Source organism: Microtus oregoni, unplaced genomic scaffold, assembly GCF_018167655.1.
Source record: "Microtus oregoni isolate MIOR12 unplaced genomic scaffold, Mior012 000065F_ref0000479, whole genome shotgun sequence".
Lineage (NCBI taxonomy): Eukaryota > Metazoa > Chordata > Mammalia > Rodentia > Cricetidae > Microtus > Microtus oregoni.
Window position 1 is genome coordinate 9,899,369 of NW_024543875.1, and position 25,327 is coordinate 9,924,695.

General features: G+C 41.7%; 1 protein-coding gene across 2 annotated transcripts; it reads left to right on the forward strand.

The window, feature by feature from the left end:
* Positions 1–9,345: 9,345 nt before the first annotated feature.
* Haus1 (HAUS augmin like complex subunit 1) lies at positions 9,346–21,728 on the forward strand. 2 transcript variants are annotated; one of them, XM_041640872.1, is made up of 9 exons: positions 9,346–9,398; positions 10,020–10,194; positions 12,443–12,578; positions 14,302–14,436; positions 15,447–15,570; positions 15,919–15,984; positions 17,392–17,463; positions 18,837–18,884; positions 20,881–21,724. In XM_041640872.1, the coding sequence occupies exons 1-9, from the start codon at positions 9,369–9,371 to the stop codon at positions 20,929–20,931; spliced, it is 837 nt and encodes a 278-aa protein (XP_041496806.1). In that variant the 5' UTR covers positions 9,346–9,368; the 3' UTR covers positions 20,932–21,724. The 2 variants fall into 2 exon arrangements, with proteins under 2 accessions (XP_041496806.1, XP_041496807.1); XM_041640873.1 differs by lacking the exon at positions 14,302–14,436 and having other exon boundaries at positions 20,881–21,728.
* The last annotated feature ends 3,599 nt before the right edge of the window (positions 21,729–25,327 follow it).

Sequence of the window (25,327 nt, forward strand, 5' to 3'; positions counted from 1 at the left end):
CTGGGATTCGTAGTTTTCATTGGCACTAAATGGTTTGATAAAAGAAATATGATAAAGTCTTTACGAGACAAATCCAGGATTCTTAAGGCAGAGATTGAACGCTTAAAAACAATTGAGAATCAGTTTGAAGTTCTCCAGGCTGATGTTAAAGAGAAATTCATTACTATGGAAGAGGGAACAGCTGATCTGGATCGTAAGTTCAGTCCCTTTCTGTAGGAACTGAAACATTAGTGGCTGATATTAAGGAAAAATTCATTACTATGGAAGAAGGAACAGCTGATTTGAATCGTAAGCTTCAGTCACTTTCTGTAGGAACTGAAACATTAGTGGCTGATATTAAGGAGAAATTCATTACTATGGAAGAGGGAACAGCTGATTTAGACCATAAGATTCAGTCCCTTTCTGTAGGAAATGAAACATTAACTGAGAGAATCAAAACTGCTGAATGTGACAATCGGATTTTGTCTAAAGCTTATGACAGATTGGCGGAAAGATTATCAATACAAGAAGGCACGGTTTATGCCATAAAAATTATGTCCAAAGATGAGATGTTATCTCTAACAGACAAACTTCATACTTTAGAATCCTCAATGAAGGCTTTGGAACATAATTGTGGACAGGAGATTCAGACATTGCAGAAGGCAATGGTGAATAGAATTGAAAAGATTGAGGAATTTCTAAATTCTGATGAAGAAGAGCAAAGGGTAGAAAGGCAAATTTTAACTACATCTATGGGTAAATCTCTCCGGGACAATTTTCACAAAGCTCTACCTACAGCTCTACCTGCCTTTCCAGTAATAACAACAGAGAAGGTGATTGGTTCCAGAAACCCTAGGGTCATCAAGGAGGATACATGGGAGCCTGTCCGTATGAATGATCTCAAGGAAATAAAACAGGCTCTCATGACTTTTGGGATGCAAGCCTCTTTTGTTAAAGAGATGCTAAGAACTTGGGCCACGACAAGCAGAGCAACCCCCTCGGACTGGCTCCAGCTGAGCTCTGTGGTACTTGAGAGTGGACCGCAATTGAAATGGCAATGCTTATTTAGGCAAGAGGCTAGACTCTTAGAACAGCAGGAAAAAGCGAAGTGAATTGACATTTCCCTAGATAAAATTCTAGGTGAAGGGCTCTTTTCCGACCCTCAGGAACAAGCTAATTTGGATGAAAACACACTCTCCATGTGTACTACAGCAGCCTTAAGGGCTTGGGACAGGGTACAAGACCCAGGACAGAGAATGGAATCATTTGTTAGAGTTAAACAGGGTCAGAGAGAACCCTTTAGTGACTTTTTACAAAGATTAACTAAGGCTGTACAAATAGGAATATCTGACCCTATAATGATTGAGTCTTTGGCTTATGAAAATGCAAATGTGGAATGCAAAAGGATTTTGGGTCCTTTAAAGCTCAGATCAGCAGCCTTGGAAGAATGGGTCTTGCATACACTCAATGTTGATACATTTGATTATGGCACTGAAGCATGGGTAGAAGAAGCAATTACCAATGGTAAAAGAAGACACCAGAATACCAAATGTTTTAATTGTGGCAAAATGGGTCATATGAAAAGGAATTGTAGACAACTGATTTTCAGAATTAATAATAATAATAATAATAATAATAATGCATCTTTCAGAAATAATAATAATAATAATAATGCATCATCTAAAAATAACAGAAATAGGAGGAATCAGCCTTCAGGTTTATGTAGAAGATGTGGAAAGGGCAGACATTGGACGAATGAATGCAGGTCTACAAGAGATAGACAAGGCAACCCGATACAGTCGGGAAACGTGAGGGGGGGCCTCACAGGCCCCCATGGCAAACATGGTTCAGTCATTTCCAGTTTCTGCAGAGAACGTGCCTCGTCAGGACAATTAGGAAGCCCCATGCCTACTGTTACAAGCAATAATGATCAGAAAGATAAGTTACGTGTGTTTTGGCAAACTTCTATAAATGATCAAAGACCTAAACTGAGAGTGTGTGTAAATGGCATTTTTATTACTGGCCTGCTGGACACAGGTGCTGATGTAAGTATCATTACCCTAGAATCTTGGCATCCGTGTTGGCCTCTTCAGAATGTAAATGTTCAGCTCCTGGGAATTGGAACCCTATCTCGAGTAAGGCAGAGCACGAGATGGGTTGAATGTATAGGGCCAGAGGGACAAATAGGAAAATTAAGGCCATATGTAGCCAATATCGCAATGAATTTATGGGGTCGTGACCTATTACAACAATGGAATACCGAAATTAACATTCCTGCTACTTCTAGAGCCTATATTTCTGAGAATAATATTAAAAGATATTACAAATGGAGAAAACCGGCCATTCGGGCTGTACAAGAACAAGCAATTGATGTCCCTTCAGAGATACCAACAGCCTTGCCTCTAAAATGGTTGACTGAGAAACCAATATGGACAAAGCAATGGCCTTTAGCTGAGGAAAAGTTACAGGCTTTAGAACAGCTGGTACAAGAACAATTAGATGCTGGACATATAGAAGAATCTACCAGCCCTTGGAATTCTCCTGTATTTGTGGTTAAGAAAAAATCAGGTAAATGGAGAATGGTGACAGATCTCAGGGCCATCAACAAGGTTATTCAACCTATGGGCCCTCTGCAATCTGGAATTCCTTTGCCCTTTTTATTACCAAAAGGATGGCCTCTCATAGTTATTGATTTAAAGGATTGTTTTTTCACTATACCTTTGCAAAAAGAAGATAGAGAAAAATTTGCCTTCACAGTGCCTACTTATAACAATTCTCAACCTTCGAGGAGGTACCACTGGACTGTTCTCCCCCAGAGTATGTTAAATAGCCCCTCCCTGTGCCAATATTTTGTGAACCAACCATTGCAAATAATACGCAAGAAATTTCCCAAATCTATAGTATACCATTACATGGACGACATTTTGTTATCCGATTCAAACATGGATACCTTGAACAGACTGTTTGAAGAAATAAAGATACTTTTACCTAAATGGGGATTGCAAATCGCTCCTGAAAAGATTCAGAAGGGAGATTCTGTTAATTATTAGGTTATAAAATAGGTTTGCAAAAAATTAAGACACAGCCGGGCGATGGTGGCGCACGCCTTTAATCCCAGCACTCGGGAGGCAGAGGCAGGCGGATCTCTGTGAGTTCGAGGCCAGCCTGGTCTACGAGAGCTAGTTCCAGGACAGGAACCAAAAGCTACGGAGAAACCCTGTCTCGAAAAATCAAAAAAAAAAAAAAAAACAATTAAGACACAAAAAGCACAAATTCGGAGAGATCGCCTATGGACTCTTAATGACTTTCAAAGACTGTTAGGAAACATTTCCAGTCTATGACCAGCTATTGGAATAACACCTGATCTAATAATTCATTTGAACAAAACCTTGGATGGTGATAAAGATTTAAACAGTCCCAGAGAATTAACAGCTGAAGCAGAAAAGGAACTGACAATGATTGAGGAAAAATTACAACAGGCACATGTGGACAGGGTGAATCCAGAACTCGATTGTATTCTTGTCATACTACCATCAAAAATTTCTCCTACAGGAATTTTAATGCAGAGAGATGATATTATTCTGGAATGGATCTTTTTACCACATAAACCAAGTAAGAAACTGAAAACTTATGTGGAAAAAGTCTCTGAGTTAATTATAAAAGGCAAGCTGAGACTTCGTCAACTAGCAGGCATAGACCCAGCAGAAATTATAGTGCCTTTCACTGCTGATGAACTAAAGAAATTATGGGAAGATAATGAACCATGGCAAAGAGCTTGTGCTATTTTTTTGGGAGACATTAATAACAACTACCCAAAAAGCAAGAGGCTTAACTTCATAAAGAGAACTTCTTGGATTCTTCCTCGAATCGTCCGTGATGCTCCAATAACTGGAGCCCGTACATTCTATACTGATGCCAATAAATCAGGGAAGGCAGGTTACAAATCAGAAGACTTGGATAAGATGGAACAAAGTCCGTATAATTCTGTCCAGAAGGTGGAATTATATGCCATTCTTATGGTGCTAAGGGATTTTAAAGAACCTATTAATATAGTTACAGATTCACAATACGCAGAAAGAGTTATTTTACATATTGAAACTGCTGAATTTATACCTGATGATACTGAACTAACCTCATTGTTCCTCCAGGTTCAAGATTTGATCAGGAACAGGCTTTGCCCTATGTACATAACACACATCCGATCCCATACGGGTCTGCCAGGTCCTCTAGCACAAGGTAATGCAGAAATTGATCAATTATTGATTGGTAGTGTGCTACAAGCCTCTGAATTTCATAAAAAACATCATGTTAATAGCAAAGGTTTGAAGAAAGAGTTTTCAATTACATGGCAACAAGCTAAGGAGATTGTAAAGAAATGCCCTACTTGCTCTTTCTATAACCAAACGCCACTGCCTGCAGGGGCTAATCCAAAGGACACCCAAAGGAATGAAATCTGGCAGATGGATGTGTTCCACTTTGCAGAATTTGGCAAATTAAAATATGTTCATCACACCATTGACACTTATTCAGGCTTTCAGTGGGCAATTGCTTTAAGTTCAGAAAAAGCTGATTCAGTAATCACTTATTTATTAGAAGTCATGGCTATCATGGGTATACCTACACAAATAAAGACGGATAATGGTCCTGCTTATGTTTCTAGGAAAATGAAATGGTTTTTTGATTATTACAATATCAAGCATGTTACAGGTATACCATACAATCCTACAGGTCAAGCAGTCATAGAAAGATCAAATCGAACTATAAAGGATATGTTGAACAAACAGAAAGGGGTGGAAAACACCCCCAGAAATAGGTTACATAATGCTTTGTTAAACTTGAATTTTCTCAATGCTAATGAGAAGGGAACAACAGCTGCAGAAAGACATTGGATTATGGAAAAGTCTACTGAACTACATCAACCAGTTTATTTCAAGGATGTGCTGACCTCACAATGGAAGCCAGGAGATGTGCTATGTTGGGGAAGGGGTTTTGCTCTTATCTCCACAAGTGAGGAAAAATTGTGGATACCGTCAAAATTAATAAAGATTCGATTTGAAGAAGAGAAGCCACTTGGAAAAGATAAATAACAATTCTTTCATAAGGATGGCGAGCATACTGATGGTAAGAAATACAGATAGGTTGGAGGCAGTGTTCTTTTCTTATCTCCACAGGAAAATACTCATCTTCAAAGAAATTAAGGGACCCTGAATATTTAATTACTGATGGATGGACACATTTTGTAAGTATTAATTTATATATATATATATATATGTCTTATTAAACATTTCTTTATAAATATGTAGAGCTGGTTTTGAAGTTGGACTCTGGCTCAGTCCCTCTCCAATTCCAAGCCTGTTAGTAAGAGAAAAACCCAGAGTTTCTGGAGTTTCTGTCTCATGTCAAGAGCCGTGATATGGGACAGAAAGAAATATGAGTTTAGAAAACATCTTTGCTTTTCTTCATATCTATCATACTTTTCATTAAATATATCTATCATGCCTTTCATTGAATATATATATGTATGTCTATATATGTCTATATGATTAATGTTTAAGTTTTTCACAATGAACAATGAGTTTTTCCTGAAGTGACATTTGAAATTTCCAGGAAGAAGATGGGGCCCCACAACAACAACTCTACCTGGTTGATATGACGTCATGATACTGATAGCGCTACTACAAATCCTGTTTTGGATACCAGCTGCATAAGACGATCCCAACTTGGTTAGCTGAAATGGTGCACATCTTGTACAACATTCTGGCCAGACCTCCACAAAATACTCAGAGACTATTTGCAATTTTCAAAGACATTGATCTTGAAATTTAACCATCATTTTACTTTCACAGGATCCCCCAGAAAGAACGTCGCCCCCATGACAGCTGGAAGTAATTCTAGAGGACAATGTCCCCTCTCCCAGTAAAGTTTACCCCTGGGTTTAGGGACATCATTTAGGGGTTGGGAGGTTGGGGGAGGAATTTTATAAGCTCAGGGATCATTTTGGAAAAAAAAAAAGAGGGAATGATAGGATAATAGATTTATAATTGTGAGTTACTGCTTTTAGACAAATATATTGGTATTCGTTCTTGTATATTGATACAAAGTTAAATTATATTGACTATTGTATGCATGCATGTTTCTATCTCTGTTTAAAACATTTTTTATGTATTGACATATATTGTATTGATAAATATATGTTGTATATATTTACCATATTGCAGTGTACATTTCTACCTCTGATTAAGATATTTATATAATGTTTGTGTATTTATATACATTTACCATATTGCAATGTATATTTGTACAGTGTTTATATTTGGAGGTCATTATCCTCATTTGTTACACAGTTGTTTATTGTCTTAGTCTTTAAGTTAGATAGATATTGAGAATTATATAGATAAATTGTCATCTAAGTTTGTCATTTATAATTAGACTAATCAGGTTCTCTAGATATATAGAGATTATACTCAGTATAGATAGATAATCTTCGACCTCTTCAAAGAGCTGTAGAAAATGGCCTTTAATATAACTCAGAGTTTCGTGATAGTGAGACACAATTGCTCCTGGCAACACCGCTCTATTCCCGAGAGAATGTTGAGCACCAAAGACACTCCACCTGGAGCCTTTCTATTTGGCAGAACTGGCCTTTGGGCAAAGAAATGCCCATACCTCAACCACTGACAGAGATACAGAGCGTGCATCAATGGATAAAACAGGACTGTCATATCCTGCCAAGACAGGGTAAGATAGTTTTGAAAAGTTCCTTGCCTTTAATAATGGTATGTCAGTTATGTTAGGCCTTAGCCAAAATTGGTTGACTCAACATTGCAAACAAGACTTTGGGTGATTGCCCACGTAGTCAGTTGTCTCTGTCAATTGTTGCACATTTTGGATATATCTCGTTTGTTGAGTAGTGTTTATTCCCTTCTCAGATCTTTGATGGAGTTGAAGATTATATAATTGTAGTTACTCTCTACATTATTTGGACTCCTTGAGATAGAATGTTTAGCAAAGCTTTTGTTCTCAATATTGTTTGTTATATTTATTATTTGTTGTTATTGTATATAGTTGTATTTGGTTTGGTTCTGTCTTATTTAGACAAAAAGGGGAGATGTAGGGATAAGTCCCGCCCCTTGGGGGCGTGTTCGCCTCGGGCTAATGTTTGCCTATAAATTTTGCGAGCCTGCTCCCAGCCGTAGCTTCTGCTTTCCTGGTCTCTGCGGGAACGGTGGTTCTGTAAGTCTATTTCGCCATTAAAGCTGTATATATATTTTTACAATCTGTCTGCATTCGCTTATGCCGTTACAACTCGTAATCTCCACACTTGGGAGCTGGATGTAAGGGACCAGAAGTAGAGGGTCACCTTTGACTACAGAGTAAAACACAGAAGAAATATGCGGAATTCAAAGTCGTTCTCCGGTGCATGGCAAGTTCCCAGCCATTTTAGCCACATGAGAAAGCCTCAAATCAAGCATAAATAAATAAAAAAGGCTACGGAGATGGCCCAGTAGGTAAAGGTGCTTGCTTTCAAACCTCGATCCCAAGTTTGATCTTTAAGTTTGACCTCAGGGACCTACATGTTGGAAGGAGAAAATCTATAGACGGAGTTTCTCTGTGTCTCAGCAGTCCTTTCCAAATAATCACACAGAGATTTCTTATTAATTATGGATGCTCAGCTGATAGTGTAGGCTTATCTCCAGCCAGCTCTTATAACTTAAATGAATCCATTTCTTTTTTTAAAATTGTTTTTATTGAGGTATATATTTTTCTCCACTCTCCTCTCCTCCTCTCCCCTCCCCTTCTACCCTCTCCCATGGTCCCCATGCTCCCAATCTACTCAGGAGATCTTGTCTTTTTCTACTTCCCATGTAGATTAGACCCGTGTGTGTCTCTAAATGAACCCATGTCTATTCATCTATGTGCTACCCCGAGGCCCCCTGACCTCATCTATGCCCCCGTCATGCTGCATCTTCCCCATCTGGCTGGCGACTCCTCTGTCTCTACCCTTCTTCTCCCCAGCATTCTCCTGGCCCTCAAATCCTGCCTCGCCATTGGACAATTTGCTTTTAATTATCAATGAGAGCAGCACATCTTCTCAGTGTGCAGTTGTATCCCACAACAAGAATCTATCTGTTCTTGAAAGTTGTGCTTTGACACCCTATCAGCAACTCCCCCAAACCAAACAAATTTTGAAATGTAATAAAAGCATAAAAGCTTAAATAAATAAATCTTAAGGACATTTGGATCCTTGATAGCAGAAACTAATATGAAGATAGCTGCAGCTCCTATGCCAGAGGACAACAAAAAATTAATTTGGTTTTGGTTTTTTGAGATAGGTTTTTGTGGTGGTTTGAAAGAAAATGATCCCCAAAAGGAGTTACTCTATTAAGAGGTGTGGCCTTTTTCGAGGAAATGTGTCACTGTGGGGTTGGGCTTTGAAGTCTCTTTTGCTCAAGCTTCCCTAAGTATGACTATCAGTTGACTTCCTGTTGCCTTCAGGACTTCAAGATGTAGCATTCTTGACTCCAGCACATCTGCCTGCATGCCATTGTGGTCCCCATCATGAAGATAAAGGACTGAACCTCTGAAACTGTGAGCAAGCCACTCCAATTAAAGGTTTTCTTTATAATAGTTGCAGTGGTCATGCTGTCTCTTCACAGAAGAAAAAAAAAGAAAAGAAAAGAAAAAGAAAGAAAAAAAGAAAAAACCTAACTAAGACAGGTTTCATCATATAAGCGGGGTTGGCCTTGAATTTGTTATGTAGTTGAAGATGGTTTTACATTTCCGATCACCTTTCCTCGACCCTCTAGGTGCCAGAATTACAAGTGTATACTACCATATACAGTAAAGGATCTGCTGGAGATCCAACCCGCATGTCGGGTAAGCACTCTACCAACTCCCAGTCATGAAGTTCAACCCTTTTGAGTATGTTTGTTTGTTTGAGATAGTCTCACGCCATAGCTCAGGCTGACATGGAGCTTGCCATATCACTATGTAATGTCTTAGTTCTGGGATTACATGCAAGTGCCACCATATTCAAATATAATTTATGCAATCAGTATGGGAGCAATACCATCTGCAGACTAAAAACTGGAAGTTACAGGTATTTTAAAGACAATTTGATTGAAGTGGTAAATATAAGGAAAAAAAACTTGCCTTTAGCAGCTCTTCTAATTTTTATGATTATGACACAGTGGGCTCAGATCCAAGAATGCAGCAAAGTCTGCGAAACCTTCAATCAGACTAGGCCCTGAGGAGTTCAAGTTACTGGAATGGGTAAAAACCACAACTCCCAGAATTCCCGCGCCTGAGGGGCGGACACAACGGTTAGGGGGTGGGGCCTGGGGCGTTCCCCGCGAGGTTTTGAGAGTGAGGTGGCGGGAGCGGTAGCCATGGCGGCGCCAGAGGAGAGAGAATCGCAGGTGACATCCGGAGCTGGGTCGGGGGAACCTGCCTAACCCTCCCGGGGCCTTGAGTCTGCCGGGCTCCTCGCTCACCGCACTGTAGTTTCTGTCCCGATCGCACGGTGCCCCCGCGAGCCCTGAGGCCCCTTGCAGGCTGGGAGTCCCCTCCCCCCCCGGAGGCCGTGCCCTCCTTTTCCTGTGTCAGCCCCTCACTTAAGGCTGGAGTGGGACTCCCGAGGCAAACCCGCCTTGCAGCCCAGCCTCTGCTGCTTCAGCCTGGAATTCAAACATCCGAGCCTTAGTCCAACTCCTGGAGCCGCCTGGCACTGGGGGGTTTAGGATGTGTTGGGGACCCCTTGCTTTTCAGACCGTCACGGATCTTACTTCACACTCTTTAAGATCTGGCAGCTGTGGGTTTTTGTTTCGATTTGTTGTTGGTGGTGGTTTTTGTTTTTGTTTTGCCTGGTGCTGCGTTTGCAGCGTTGGCAAAGAGTGAGGGGTCCTTGTTCATTTCGACTTTTCCCTTGTTGACAAGTCAGGACCCCGGAATAGCCACACAAAACGTTGAGTTGGCTGCGGAGCCCTGCTTTGTCGGATTCTGTTGTGCCATTATAACAAGGCTTACCTTTTCGTGGTTAGGTTGCGGCGTGGTTGAAAAAGATATTCGGAGACCATCCCATTCCACAGTATGAGGTGAATCCACGGACGACAGAAATTTTGTATCACCTTTCAGAACGCAACAGGGTCCGAGACAGGGACATCTGCCTGGTAATAGAGGATTTAAAACAGAAAGCAAATGAGTATGAGTCAGAAGGTGAGTTAATGCCGAGTTCTGAAAGAGGTCGTAGCGTTAACTAGATTTGCACGATTAGGATAGGATACTTGGATTGATTATCACCGTTATTATTTTGGGCAATTGACTTCTGCTCCATTATAGTAACTTCCAAATTAGAAATTTACTATAGTGTGTTTTATTGGTACTCTGCTAGTAAAACAGTGAATCCTAAAAGAGAATTAAATTTGCTGGGGTGGGGGTTGGTGGGAGAGTCAGAAGGATGTCTGTGAGTTCAAGGTCAGCCTAGGTTGCACAGTAAGAGCCTTTCTCAAAAACCAGAACAAAAGCGCATTAGCCTAACAAGAAAGATGCTTGTAGTTTTCTCCCCTTCCCCTTCCGGAGCTTGTGCAGACACTAGAGGCAGCAGCCCTGAAGGGTGAGACTTGGACAAATCACCAGGGGCCGTGGATCAGGGACTTGCTTTAAAATTTCCTGCGGAGACAGACATGATGGTGAAAGCTTGTAATCCCAGCATTCAGAAGGTGCAGCATGGGAATCGTAGGGAGTGCAGTGTCAGCTTGGATCACTTGGCAAGACTGTCTCAAAAGACAGTCTTTTTCTTTCCCCTCTTTTTGTTGGTGTTGACAGTGAGAGCAGGGTACAAAGCCAAAGGGAAGGACAAAAGTCTTTCTGGGACATTCCTTCTTTGGAACTCCTCTCACGCTAGGGTTCTTTATTACTTTTTCTTAATAAATTTATGCTCATTCTACTTAAACAAAAAGTTTTGAGGATGACAGTGCACCAAACAGAGGAAGTGAGATCTGTTTGCCATATGTTTAACCAAGTACGGGACATTTGTTATATATATTTTTTTGGGGAAAAAAAAGATTTTATGTGTAAAAGTGTTTTGTCTGCATGGATTTATGTACACTCTGTGCATGCCTGGTATTTGTAGAGGTTTGAAGTGGGTGTTGGATCCCCAGGAACTGGAGCTAGTGTGATTGTAAGCCACCGTGTGGGTCCTGGGAACTGCATCTAGATCCTCTGCAAGAGCAAGTGCTCTAGCTGAGTGATCCCAGCACTTGGGAGGCTGAGGCAGGTGGGTCTCGAGTATAGCCTGGTCTAGATAGAGTTCCAAGACAACCAGAGATCCTGTCTCAGAACAAACAACAGCAACCACAACAACAAACTGAACATCTCTCCAAACACTATATGATGTTTTGAATATAGTGCAGTTATATTTAATTCTAACGCATATATACTTTTTCCAATAGTCTTTTTGTTGTTGTGGTTGTGGTTGTTTGTTTTTTGAGACAAGGTTTCTCTGTAGCTTTGATGCCTGTCCTGGAACTAGCTCTTGTAGACCAGGCTGGCCTTGAACTCACAGAGATCCGCCTGCCTCTGCCTCCCCAGTCTTTTAAAATTAGCACAGAAAGTTTGGTGTGCAAAACTTCCATGTTTACTCCTTTATTTGGATTCTCATAATATGGTCTTTTGAAATTGGATTTTTGGGGATTTAAGTGTTTTGAGACAAGGTTTCTCTGTGTAACAGCCCTGGCTGTCCTGGAAACTATTTTGTAGACCAGGCTGGCCTCAAACTCACAGAGATCCTTCTGCCTCTGCCTCCCCAGTTCTGGGATTAAAGGGGTGTACCACCACTATCCAGCTAAATTACATTTATTTTATGGATAGGGTGGCTTTCTTCTTTAGTCTTAGCATTTAGGAGACAGGAGCAGGCATATCTCTTGAGTTCAAGGCTGTTATGGTTTACATTGTGAATTCCAGGTCTACATAGTGATCCCCTGTTTTCTTTCTTTCTTTTTTAATTTCACTTACTGCTTTTGAGGCATGGGTACATGAGCGCGTGGAAGTCAGAGAGCAGCTCAGAAGAGTCAGTTCTGTGTTCTACTGTGTGTGGGTCCTGAGGATTGAACAAGTTGGTTCCCAACACAACCTACTGGACACTTCACAACTCTACCTGTGCTCAAAGTGCACAGACACACATATCATAATTAAAAATAAAATAATAATGATAATAATAATAATTTTTTGAAGTAGGGTTTCTTTGTGTAGCCTTGGCTCTTTTGGAACTCTCCATGTAGATCTGGTTAGCCTCGAAATCAGAGGTGTCCTGTTTTGGTTTTGGTTGCTGGAGTTTGAGATTAAAGGCTTTCAACACCATGCTTGGCTCACATAAATCTTTATTTAAAAAAAAACTATGATAAAAGTTTATAAAACAAGAAAGACAAAACATCTGAGACACCATAAAATTCTTTTTTTGTTTCAGCCAAACATCTTCAGGACTTTCTCATGGAGAGTGTGAATTTCTCCCCTGCCACTCTGTCTAACACTGGTTCCAGGTTTCTAAATGCATTGGTTGACAGTGCAATAGCCTTGGAAACAAAAGATACTTCACTAGCAAGGTAAATATTGTAATGCTTTTGGTCTGTGTTCGCACAGGAGGATAAATATACTGTAAGGCCTTGATTTTAGGAGGTTTTGGTTCTCACTATAATTCTGCATAGAAAATTAACAATAAATGCAAAAGTGCTGAGGTGATTTTTTTTTGTTTGTTTGTTAAGTTTGTTGATTGGTTTGGGTAGGGTGTTTTGTTGTTAGTTTGTGTGTTGGTTTTCATGCACTGAGGTCTACTTAGCACAACAGTACCAGGGGTGGATGGCACTGGACTACATAAGAAGGATAGCCGAGCAGAAGACAGAGAGATGGAGCCAGTAAGCAGTGTTCCTCTATTGCTTTTGCTTGAGTTCCTGCCCTGAGACTTCTCTAAGTGTTGTATCTGTAAGTGTAAGCTAAAATAAACCCTCTTCTGTGCTGCTTTGGTCTTGGTGTTGATCACAGCACTAATGAACAAACTAGGACAGCTGTAGACTGTTGCATTATTATGTGGGCATAACCCTGGACAAGTCCAGCACCCAGGAGCTGGAGGCAGGAAGGTCAGAAAGTCAAGGTCATTATCAACCACTTAGAGAGTTTGAGACCAGTGTATATTATGTGAGGACCCACCTACCACCAAACAAGCAGAACAGTAGTAGGTTAAATGACCTGGTTGAGCATGTTTTGGTCATATACAACATTAAATCAGACAGGGTTTCACTGTGTAGCCATGGTTGTCCTGGAACTCACCCTGTAGATCAGGCTGGCCTTGAATTTATGGAGATTCACCTGCCTCTGCCTCCTGAGTGCTGGGTTTAAGGCATGTATAATCACCACCATGCTAAAGACCCTCATTGTTTGAGATAGACCTTTCGCCTATATAATGATCTACTTCTTCCACCGTTCTCAGAGGAATCTGAAGAGTTGGGACTCAGAAAATCTGACTCCAAAGGCCATATGACTGCTGTTGGTGGCCATTTGTTAGCTAGGACTACTACTGCAGCTTACCATACCACCCAAGTACACAGAAGTGTGTTGTGCTTAACTGCCAGTGGAAAGGTTTGGGCTTTATATGATGCTTAAAGGGTGGTGTTGTAAGTGTAAAAGCATGTAAACTACATGGCAGCAGTGGTGTACACCAAATCAATTCTTCCGATACCAAACACAACTGTGTAGGTGTTAATCCTAGGGAAACAGAGATGAATCGGGAGCTAGACAGGACCTTCAAAGACAGTTTCTTAGTCAAATGAGAGAGAACAGTGGAGAGAATTCTGCCCCCCTATAACAGCTGCTCTGTACATGAGTTAGACTCATGTACTAAGACTAAGGATGCTATCCCTGGCAAGCACAGACAAAGGACAGTAATTTAGGATGGGTAAATCTTACTTGAGAGGTTTTTGGGTTTTTTCTTAGGGTTTTTGTTTGTTGGTTTTGTTTTTATTTTGTTAAAACGTGGTCTCATTATGTATCCCTGATTAGCCTGGAACTTACTCTGCAGACCAGGGGGTTCTTGAACTCTCAGAGATCTGCCTGCCTCTGCCTCCCAGCCCTGGGAATAAAGGTGTGTACCACCATACTCAGCCTACCTAGGGAAAAAGGGAGTTTTGCCTGCTGACGGGCATTTCAGGCAATGGAAACAGCATGTGTCAGTTATATAAATGGATGGAACAGTGTGATTACATAAACTCCAGAGAGATCATTTTTAGCAGTGCTTATCCTTAGCTCGTCTGTGTAACCAAGTTCCTCTTTCAGTTTTATTCCTACAGTGAACGATTTGACTTCTGACCTTTTTCATACCAAATCCAAAAGTGAAGAAATTAATCTTGAATTGGGAAAACTTGGAAAAAATCTGACTGCAACATTAGTGTTAGAAAAATGTCTACGAGAGTGAGTTAAAATGTTGACCTTTTCAATTATAAAGCATTAGTAGGACATTGTCAAACCAGACATGATGACACAGGACTGTAATCCCAGCTATTGGAAGGCTGAAACAGGAGCCACTTAAGTCCATGGCTGCCTGAACCATTCAGGAGGGGCTTAGGTACAGATTTTCATATTTTACTTTATACAGTTTATTACCCATATGTTTATTTTTGCTTTATTAAAAATATGTAGTTTTATAATTTTCAAATTTTTATACTCACAAACTATCATATAATTTAAAGACACATGTTTGGTATGTTTTTTCTGTAGCTCTAATGTCCCTCTTTGATGCTGTGAGCCTTTAGATTCTTTTTTTTTTAATATTTTTTGTGGTTTATTTAACTTTATTTTATGTGCATTGGTGTGAAGGTATCAGATCCCCTGCAACTGGATCTTCAGACAGTTGTGAGCTGCCATGTGGGTGCTGGGAATTGAACCCGGGTCCTCTGGAAGAGCAGTCAGTACTCTTAACCACTGTGAGCCATCTCTCCAGTCCCCGAGCCTTTAGATTCTTACTGGCCCAGAGATTAAAGCTGGTGGTTAGCATTTATGTAAAGGCAGAGTAATTTGGTCACATACAAATGTATTCAACAAATAAGATGTATGTAGTAGGCACTGTGTCATGTCACAGAGTAGAGAGGTCTTTGGAATTCTGTATTTCAAATTGGCTTAGGATATATTAAACCATTTTTTTTAAATAACGTGCTTAGTTGTTCCAAGAATAATTGTTATAGATTAATGTTAATGTATCTATATTCAGAAAAGTCCCACACTGGCAACATGGAGGGGTAAATGCCCTAAAGAATGCATTGTAGTCTGGGATGTTAACTTGTGGTGGAACAGCTGCCAAGTAGATTATCTATATTGACTAAGCCAGAGTTAAATCCCTAAAGAGGGAGTTGATTTTCTTGTTTTTTTAAATAATTGTTTACTGGGAAGTTAAAAAAAAAATGCTTTAATTTTACTTTTGGAAGAGATCTCAAGAAGGCAGAGCTGCATCTGTCTGCAGAGAGGACCAAAGTTGACAGTCGTCTTGAGAACATGGACTTCCTGAAAGCAAAAGCAGCGGAGTTCAGGTTTGGAATCAAAGCTGCACAGGTGTGTATGAAGCGCTGTATCTAGCTAGCCTCTCAGACCGCTGTCTTCCAGTAGGAAGTAGTATCTGTAGATGACAGAACTACAGGGAAGTCTGTAACTTGCCCACGTCTATGTAACTGTGAGCAGCTCCAGGTTCAAAGTCGGGCATTTAAACACTTACACCCGGCACCCATCTTCTCACCATGTCTCAGTGCAGAAAGGATTCACAAGTCACACAAACTAGCTTAGGTGCATGTGTGCTTTTTAATTTGTCATCCGAAGCATTCTTTATTGCATGTTGAAAACATTTTCATGATAGTTTCTTTCAAATGGATTTTTCAGCTGAACTCTTTTTTCCTCACATTGCAGGAGCAGCTCTTAGCCAGAGGCATGGATATGTCTCTGTCCCATCGGTCACTAGTGGCACTTTCAGAGGTAAGCCTCCTGTCTTAGTCTGTCCTTTGCTGCTGTCACAGAATATTCCAGACTGGATCATTTATGAGCAGTTAAAATAGAAGTTTATTTTGTTTGTGATTCTAAAGGCTAAAAAGTCTAAGACCTGAGGGCCCTCTACTGTGTTCTTCAGTGGACAGCAGAAGATGCAGGTCCCAGGGTGAGGGAGATGGCTGAGTGTTGGGAAAGTGCTTACCTGAGTTTGGGTCCCCAGCACCCACGTAAAAGCTGGGTGTGGCTGCACATGTAAACCCAGCACTGGGGAGTGAGGGGCTAAAGACGGGCAGTTTCTATGTTATCAGTCCCTTTATGTAGATGAGGGAATTACAGAAAGGATCTGTAATTTGCCCAAGTTTACATAACTACTGAGCAGCAGCTCCAGCTTCAAGTCAGACATTGAAGCCATTATACTTGGCACACGTCTGAGTAAGTAAGGGGTCACAGGTAACATAATGAGCTTGGTTACTCCTGGGCCAGGTAGTCTAGCCTATCAGTGAGTTTCACGTCTAGTGAAAGACATTGTCTCGAAAAATAAGGTGTTGAGTGACTGAGATGATACCCAGTGTCAACCTCCAGCTTCCACACAGCACATGCAATTTAGAGGAGTTTGATTTCTTTTTCCCACATTGGTCCTGGGATCCAACTTAGTTTATCAGGGGCTAGAGAGATACCCAGCCATTAAAGAGCACTGACTGCTCTTGTAGAAAGCACCAACATGGTGGCTCACAACTGTCTGTAACTCCACTTGCAGGGGACCTGACACCTGCTTCTGTGGACACCAGGAATACATATGACTCACAGTCATATATGTAGGCATAGCACTCATACACAGAAAATGAACGTAAAAAATGAAACGGGCTGGAGGGATAGCTCAGTGGTTAGCACTATTGTACTCTTGCTGAGGACCCAGGTTGTCTCCTAGCACCCACACGGTGGCTCACAACCATCTGTGACTCTAGTTCCAGGGCATTAAGTATATTATTCTTACCTCTAGGAGCACATAAAAAAGGTTACAAAACAAGCAAAAACCTTATACCATAAAATAAAATACAATTAAAAGAAAATAGAAAAACCTCAGCTCTCCAGGCTTTACCCCTGAACCATATTGTTAGCTTCTGTAGTCCTATACTGTGTAAGTAGGAATATAATTTATTCTAAACATTTGGAAAAGTATTGTTTCTATTAGAAATGAGCTGATCTGTTTGAAGTTCTTTGATTTAAAATACCTGTGGATTGGACAGTGTAGTTCAGTGGTAGATTGCTTACCAACCTTCAGGAAGCCAAGAGTCTATCTTAATGAGATACCTACATAGTAATGCTTTATTGCATTTTATTTCAGAAATGAGCACTGTTTAGTTGTTTTGTGGATATTTCTCTTTTCATTTCCAGAAACTCATGGAACTAAAACAGCAGACTTTACCCCTGAAGAAGAAATTGGAGTCCTATTTAGATTTAATGCCGGTAATTGTTATTAGGGGTTTTCTTGGAGTCTCATCTTCAAACCTACTCTAAAGACACTAAGAGATCAGCGCATAGTGGGTTTGTGGTCCAATGGTGTAAAATCAATGGCAGAACTGAGAATGGTGACTCACACTTGTAATCTGAACACTTGGAGGCTGAGGCAGAGGGTCACTGTGAGTTCTAAGATAGTTTTGGCCACAGAATAAAATGTTGTATCTGAATAACAAAACAAAGACAGTGGTGTGCTTGGCATGGTGGACCATGTCTCTGACCACGGCACTTGAGAGGCTGAGGCCTTGAATTCAAGGCCACTTTGGGCTCTGTCTTGTTACATTTACTTTTGGGGGGGGGGTGTGAGTGTCACAGTATGCATGGAGGCCAGAGCTGGTTCTCTTACTAAGGATTTCACTCATCCCCAGGTTTGGCGCAAGTGCCATTACCTAGTGAACCATCTTTCCCGCCAAGATTCTGACTTAACACCCCCCCCACACACACACATACACACATACATTGTTATTGGTAAATTTCAGTATTGTCTGGGTGCTGGGTGCTCTCGCTAACTTTCCTTGCCTTTTGAAGGGATTGTGTTGTGAAGCGACTTTCCTTTCTATATTTGTTTGTATCACTGTGACCATGATCCCTCACAGAAACAACTTAAGGGAGCAAAGACTCATTTAGTAGCAAAGCTCACATTTTCATAGTTTTAGCCATAGTGGTGGGAAAGGCAGGTGGAACAGGTCAGTACAACATGGCAGACCTGGAAGCAGAGAACAATCCAGAAACCAGGAACCAGTCTTGTGCTAGATAGTTTGATGTCAGTTTGACACACACTAGAGTTATCTGAAAGGAGGTAACCTCAATTGAGAAAATGCCTCCATAAGCTGGGAGGTGGTAGCATACACCTTTAATCCCATCACTCAGGAGGCAGAGGCAGGCAGATCCTTGTGAGTTCAAGACTAACCTGCTCTACAGAGCGAGTTCCAGGACGGGCTCCAAAAAGCTACACAGAGAAACCCTGTCTCAAAAAAAACAATAAACAAACTGACTAACTAACTAACTAATTAATTAATTGAAAGAAAATGGCTCCTGTAGGACTGGGTAGTGGGTCACACACCTTTAATCCCAGCACTTGGGAGGGAGGGAGAGGCAGGGGAAATTCCTGAGAATTCAAGACCAGTCTGGTGTACAAAGCAAGTTCCAGGACAATTAGGGCTTCTCCAGGACGGTGGAGAAACCCTGTCTTGAAAAACCTCGCCCATAGTGACCTCTTCTTCTTGAAGGTTAGAGCTTCCCAAAATAGTGCCAACAGCATCCAGCAGAGCCCATGTGAAACTTCTCATCAGACCTTTCCTTCTTTTGTTTTCCTTTTTAAGAATCCATCTCTTGCTCAAGTGAAAATTGAAGAGGCAAAGAGAGAATTAGTAAGTAGTTCCCATTTTCCTTCCTTGATTTCCCCCTTTTTAATTAGCAATTATTAAATTGAGGTAATAAGATTTCTAAGCTGTGTCAAGTGATAAGGTTCAACTGCTTGGGCATACATAGCCCAAGACAGGGTTTGTGATAGAAATTGTAAAGGAGAGCTGGAGAGATGGCTTAATGGTTAAAACCATTGGCTGTTCTTCCAGAGGACCGGGGTTCAATTCCCAGCACCCACATGGCAGCTCACAACTGTCTATAATTCCAGTTCCAGGGGGTCTGGCACTCTTGCACAGACATTCATGCAGGCAAAAACACCAATGCACATAAAAATAAATAAATATTTCGGGACTGGAGAGATGGCTCAGTGGTTAAGAGCTCTGGCTGTTCTTCGAGAGGTCCTGAGTTAATTTCCCAGCAACCACATGGTGGCTCACAACCATCCATATAATGAGATCTGGTGCCCTCTTCTGCCCTGCAGGTATACATGCAGACAGAACACTGTATACATAATAAATAAATAAATCTTAAAAAAAAAAGAAATTGTAAAGGGCCTTATCTTCTAAGACTTGATCTTAGAAGCTGCAAGAGACTGGTGACAGTTGCTGAGTTCTTTGCTTTTATTTATTCATTTTTCTTATTTACTTTGTTCCTTTTTTTTTTTTAAGTCAAAAAAGTAATCAAGGTTGTACTTTTTGATGAGGCCAGTGCTTTGGGACAGCAGTTCTGTAACGAGCGTATGAGGCAGACTGGAGTGGGGAGAAGAAACTGCAGAGAGCGGTTGGTTTATTTAGGCCAAGTGAGAAGTGATGAAGCCCTGAGAATGAAAGGTGTGTGTGCAGCACTGTGGAGCACAGACCTAGACGTCTACCCATGTGCCACTGCATCTTTCTAAGGTCTCTTCCCTTGGGGTGTTCATTACAATCATTTAGGAGTTTGAGAACTGGGGGGTATTGTTCTTGTTTTTCTTTAGCTGTTTTGGGGGTGCCACCACCCAGCTCCCAAATAAACATCCTGAAACTTATTCTTACTTATGAATCCTCGTCCTAGCTTAGCTTGTTTCTAGCCAGCTGTGTACAGCTGTGTATCTTTTGCCTCTGGGCTTTTATCTTTCACTATTCTGTGTACCTTTTTTTCTTATTTTTTTGCTGCCTGTGTAACTGGGTTGCTGGCCCCTGTTGTCCTTCTCTTCTATTTTTCTCGCTCCTCTATCTTTTCCGAGCCTAGATTTCTCCTTCTATTTATTCTCTCTTCCTGCCAATCCTGCCTGTTTTTTCTCCTGCCTAGCTATTGGCAGTTCAGCTCTTTATTAGATCAATCAGGTGTTTTAGACAGGCAAAGTGACACAGCGTCACAGAGTTAAAAGAACACAACACATCTTTGCGTCATTAAACAAACGTTCCATAGCATAAACAAATGTAACACATCTTCAACTAATATTCCACAGCAGGGCAGTTGGAGTGGAGAGAATGGGTTGATATAAAAGCAAGTGAATATTTAAAAGCACATTTGAAATTCTCAATAGTATTTTTAAAATTTCAGTACTCAGAAGGCCAAGGCAGGAGGATTACTTCAAGTTTGACATTAGCTAAAGCTACATAGCAAGACTCTAAAAACTACATACACTAACACATGCATGCACATGTGCTGACAATGTAGCTCAGCAGTAGAGGGCTTCACTAGTAGCAGACACTTATGTGCACACACATGCACACACGCACACACGCACACACCACACACACCAAGGGATGACAATGTAGCTCAGCAGAAGGGGGCTTCACTAGTAGCAGACACTTATGTGCACACACATGCACACATGCACACACCACACACACCAAGGGGTGGCAATGTAGCTCAGCAGTAGAGGACCTCACTAATTTATGTAAGTTCCTCAATTTGGTCTCTAGGACTATAAAAAATAAATAAAATTTGTTTTAGTGCTTTCCTTTTCTACTTATTTTAATCATGTTAATAATTTATGACTTATTTCTTTTCCTCTAGGATGCCATCGAAGCTGAACTTACAAAGAAAGTAGACATGATGGAACTGTGACAGCCAAGTAGACATCCATCCTTTCCCTAGAAGTAAATGACTGCTCTTAGAGGACATAGAAATGTCCTTCTTGATAAAATAACAGGTTTGGTCATGCATTTAAATGTTTTGGCCTGAATACAGTTTTTATAGGAAAAAACATTTTGTGTTACCTGTTATTTACTGTGTACCTGACAGTTAAGAATCTTTCAAAAATTGGGGAGGGGCTGTAGAGATGGCTCAACAGTTTAGAGCACTTGTTGATCTTGTAGAAGACCTGGGTTTGATTCTCAGCACCCATATGGTGACTCAAACCATCCATAAGTCTAGTTTTAGGAATCTGACATCTGGCATCTGCAGGCACCAGGCACACATGTGGTTCACAGACATACATGCAGGCAAAATACTCATTTACATTTTAAAAAAGGAATCCTTCAGTATTCTCCTTAGGTGACCATCGTGACAGTTCTCACCGTCTAGATCAGTGGACATCTGCCTGCTTCCTTCTCTAGGGCTTTGCCTCCATTCCTGAGTAACTCACACTGGCCAGTCTCCAAATGTTAATATGTTTAGTTTATGGAAAAAATTAGACCTTTAAGCCAGTGCTGGAAAGAGGAATAATATAGCTTATGGTGCTAAATTCATATTTCATGCCTTTTATTAGGATAATCAAAAGGCTCAAAGACCAATATAAAAAACTTAAAAAGATCTTGGAGTGTAACTCAGTTGATAGGATGCTTGCCTGGCATACATGAAGCTCTGTTCAGCCTCCAGCCCAGTGTGGTGTGCGTGTCTGTGCTGGTTTTTGTCAACTTGAAATAAACTGGAGTCATTCCTTTATCAGATTGGCCTGTATGCAAATTTGTAGGGCATTTTCATCACTAGTGATTGCTATGAGAGGACCCTGCCCGTTGTGGGCCATGACACTCCTGGTTACATGGTGCTGGGTATAAATATGGAACCTGAGCAAGCTAGTAAGCATTTCTCTGTGGTCTTCGCTTCAGCTCCTGCCTCCAAGTTCCTGTTTAGTACCTGACTTCTGTCAGTGATAGACTGGAAGCTTTACTAGATGTATGAACTAGGCTTTCTTAGAGTGTCCAGTGCCAGTTGAGCCACAGGCAGATGGCAAAATTCAACCATACTGGCCCGAGCCAAAGCTAACCTGATTTGGGATGCTAAGCACATTGGTAGCACCCCACATGAGATGGTGCCTGACCAGTGCCTGCCTGAGTACCTGGGAGAAGATATGTAATACTGTCAAGGGCCTGCCTTGCCATCTGCTCTTTAACTCAAGCAGACTATCTCTCTGCCTTAACTGCAAACAAAAAGGAATTCTAGGCTATAGTTTACTCTATCCAAGGAGACCGCAGAGCCATCCCCAAACCTGAACAAAATTCTAAGCAAGATATATACAGAGAAATAACATAAAAAGAAAAGGCCATGGAGACAATTCAGAGTATCTAGTTTAACTGATTTTGATTTTCAAAAGTTACAGTGAGAACAAAAAAGTCACAGGAATGATGACCTCTACTCAGTGTAAATGGCTGAGGGCAGTGGCACACACCTGTCATCACTGTGCTGAGGGCAGTGGCACACACCTGTCATCACTGTGCTGAGGGTAGTGGCACACACCTGTCATCACTGTGCTGAGGGCAGTGGCACACACCTGTCATCACTGTGCTGAGGGCAGTGGCACACACCTGTCATCACTGTGCTGAGGGCAGTGGCACACACCTGTCAACACTGCTGAGGGTAGTGGCACACACCTGTAATCACTGTGCTGAGGGTAGTGGCACACACCTGTAATCACTGTGCTGAGGGTAGTGGCACACACCTGTAATCACTGCTGAGGGTAGTGGCACACACCTGTCATCACTGCTGAGGGTAGTGGCACACACCTGTAATCACTGTGCTGAGGGTAGTGGCACACACCTGTAATCACTGCTGAGGGTAGTGGCACACACCTGTCATCACTGCTGAGGGTAGTGGCACATACCTGTCATCACTGTGCTGAGGGTAGTGGCACACACCTGTCATCACTGCTGAGGGTAGTGGCACACACCTGTCATCACTGCTGAGGGTAGTGGCACACACCTGTCATCACTGTGCTGAGGGTAGTGGCACACACCTGTCATCACTGTGCTGAGGGTAGTGGCACACACCTGTCATCACTGCTGAGGGTAGTGGCACACACCTGTCATCACTGTGCTGAGGGTAGTGGCACACACCTTTCATCGCTGCTGAGGGTAGTGGCACACACCTGTCATCACTGCTGAGGGTAGTGGCACACACCTGTCATCACTGTGCTGAGGGTAGTGGCACACACCTGTCATCACTGTGCTGAGGGTAGTGGCACACACCTGTCATCACTGCTGAGGGTAGTGGCACACACCTGTCATCACTGCTGAGGGTAGTGGCACACACCTGTCATCACTGTGCTGAGGGTAGTGGCACATACCTGTCATCACTGTGCTGTAAAAGCAGGAGGGCTGAGAGTTAAAGACCAACCCAGGCTATGTCCTGATCCTGGCTCAAGCAAAAGAGAAAATGCTTTACTCCAAAGATACAACAGTGAAGACTATTAAAAACTTCGAGCAAGGGAAGGTGGGCTTTAGTGACCTAGCATGGCCTTTGTCTCTGTAGCATGCTGCCTTGACATCTGCCTCCAGACTTTTATCTCCTCTGCCTAGGAGTCCAGTGCTAAGAGAGTTCTAGGAAATGTGTGGTGCTTGTAGTGCTAATATTAAATGAGGTAATTCAGGCCCAGAAAGACAAATACCTTGTGCTCTCTCACATATACAGATCCTGTCTTCAAATTCTTAGATTTGTGTGTCTGAGTGGGAGTGTTTGCAGAGGTGAAGAACCTAGAAAGGGTCCCTGAGAGGGAGAAGGGGACAGGTCTTTAGGGAGATAGGGCTAGTAGAACACCTGAAAACAGGGATTTCTGGCATTAAGAGTTTGAGTGGAGTGGATGGTAGGGTTATCCAAAACTAAGTATGGATGGAGAAGCCTTAGGGCTTCATACTCTGTAAACTAATTTTAAAGTACGTGTTTTTATTCATTTTTGGTTTTGTTATTCATGTTATTTTGAGACAGTCTCACAATGTAGTCCTGGCTGTCTTGGCACTTATTATGTAGACCAGGCTGGTTTGGCACTCACAGAGATCCATCTGCTTCTGCCTCCTGCATGCTGAGATTAAAGGTGTACATCACCATGCCTGTTTTAATATATGTATGTGTGTATGTGTTTATAAAGATATGTATAAAAACACACACATGTTTTAATGGAGATGCTCTGAATGGATGGACAATGCTTCCCCCAGAAGACCTGAGTTATTAAATGAAATTCTCAGTGCCTGGCGTAGGATACCTTCCTATGAATTACTAGTCAAGGAGGCTCCAGAGGCTTTCAAAACAACATAGTGTATTGCTGTTGCTCTTGGTTGAGCACCATAACTAGATGCTAAGACCCCATTGTTAAAGAAACAGAAAGTTTGATACAGAGAAATCAAGCTGGAACTGTATGCTGGCTAGTTTAACATCAACAATGGAAATTTTGAGAAGAGGGACCGTCTGGAAAATACTCCCACCAGATTGAGAAACCCTATGGTGCAATTTTTTTTTTTTTTATGGTTTTTCGAGACAGGGTTTCTCTGTAGCTTTGGTGCCTGTCCCGGAACTAGCTCTTGTAGACCAGGCTGGCCTCGAACTCCCAGAGATCCGCCTGCCTCTGCCTCCCGAATGCTGGGATTAAAGGCGTGCGCCACCACTGCCCAGCTTGATGCAAATTTTTTTGATTGATATAGGAGGGTCCAGCTCACTATGAGTAGTGCCATCTGTGGATTGGTGTTCCTGGTGTACAAGCAAGCAGGCTGAGCAATCCATGTTGAGCAAGCCAGTAAGCAGCAGCCTCCTTCGTGGCCTCTGCATCAGCTCCACCTCCAGGTTCTCACTCTGCTTGAGTCCCTGCTTTGGTGTAATAGTGCTTTGCTGTGATAACACACCATGACCAAGGCAACTTATAAACGAAAGTGTTTGATTGAACTTAATGGTTTCAGAGTGTTAGAGTCAGTAACAACAGCAAAAGTGCAGGGACAAGGACGGTTAAAAGCTCACCATTTTTTTTTTCTGAGACAGGGTTTCTCTGTGTAGCCCTGGCTGTCCTGGAACTCATTCTATAGACCACGCTGGCCTTGAACTCAGAGATCTGCCTGCCTCTGCCTCCTGAGTGCTGAAATTAAAGATGTGCACCACTGCCTAGCCATCTTTTTTTAAAGTTATACTTTTATTGATTATTTGGGAATCTCACATCATGTGTCCTGATTGTACTCACCTCCCAGTCTTCCCATGTCTGCCCCCAGCACGTCACGTGACCATCCCCCTCTCCCCAAAAGAAAAAACAAGTCCATTTTGTGTT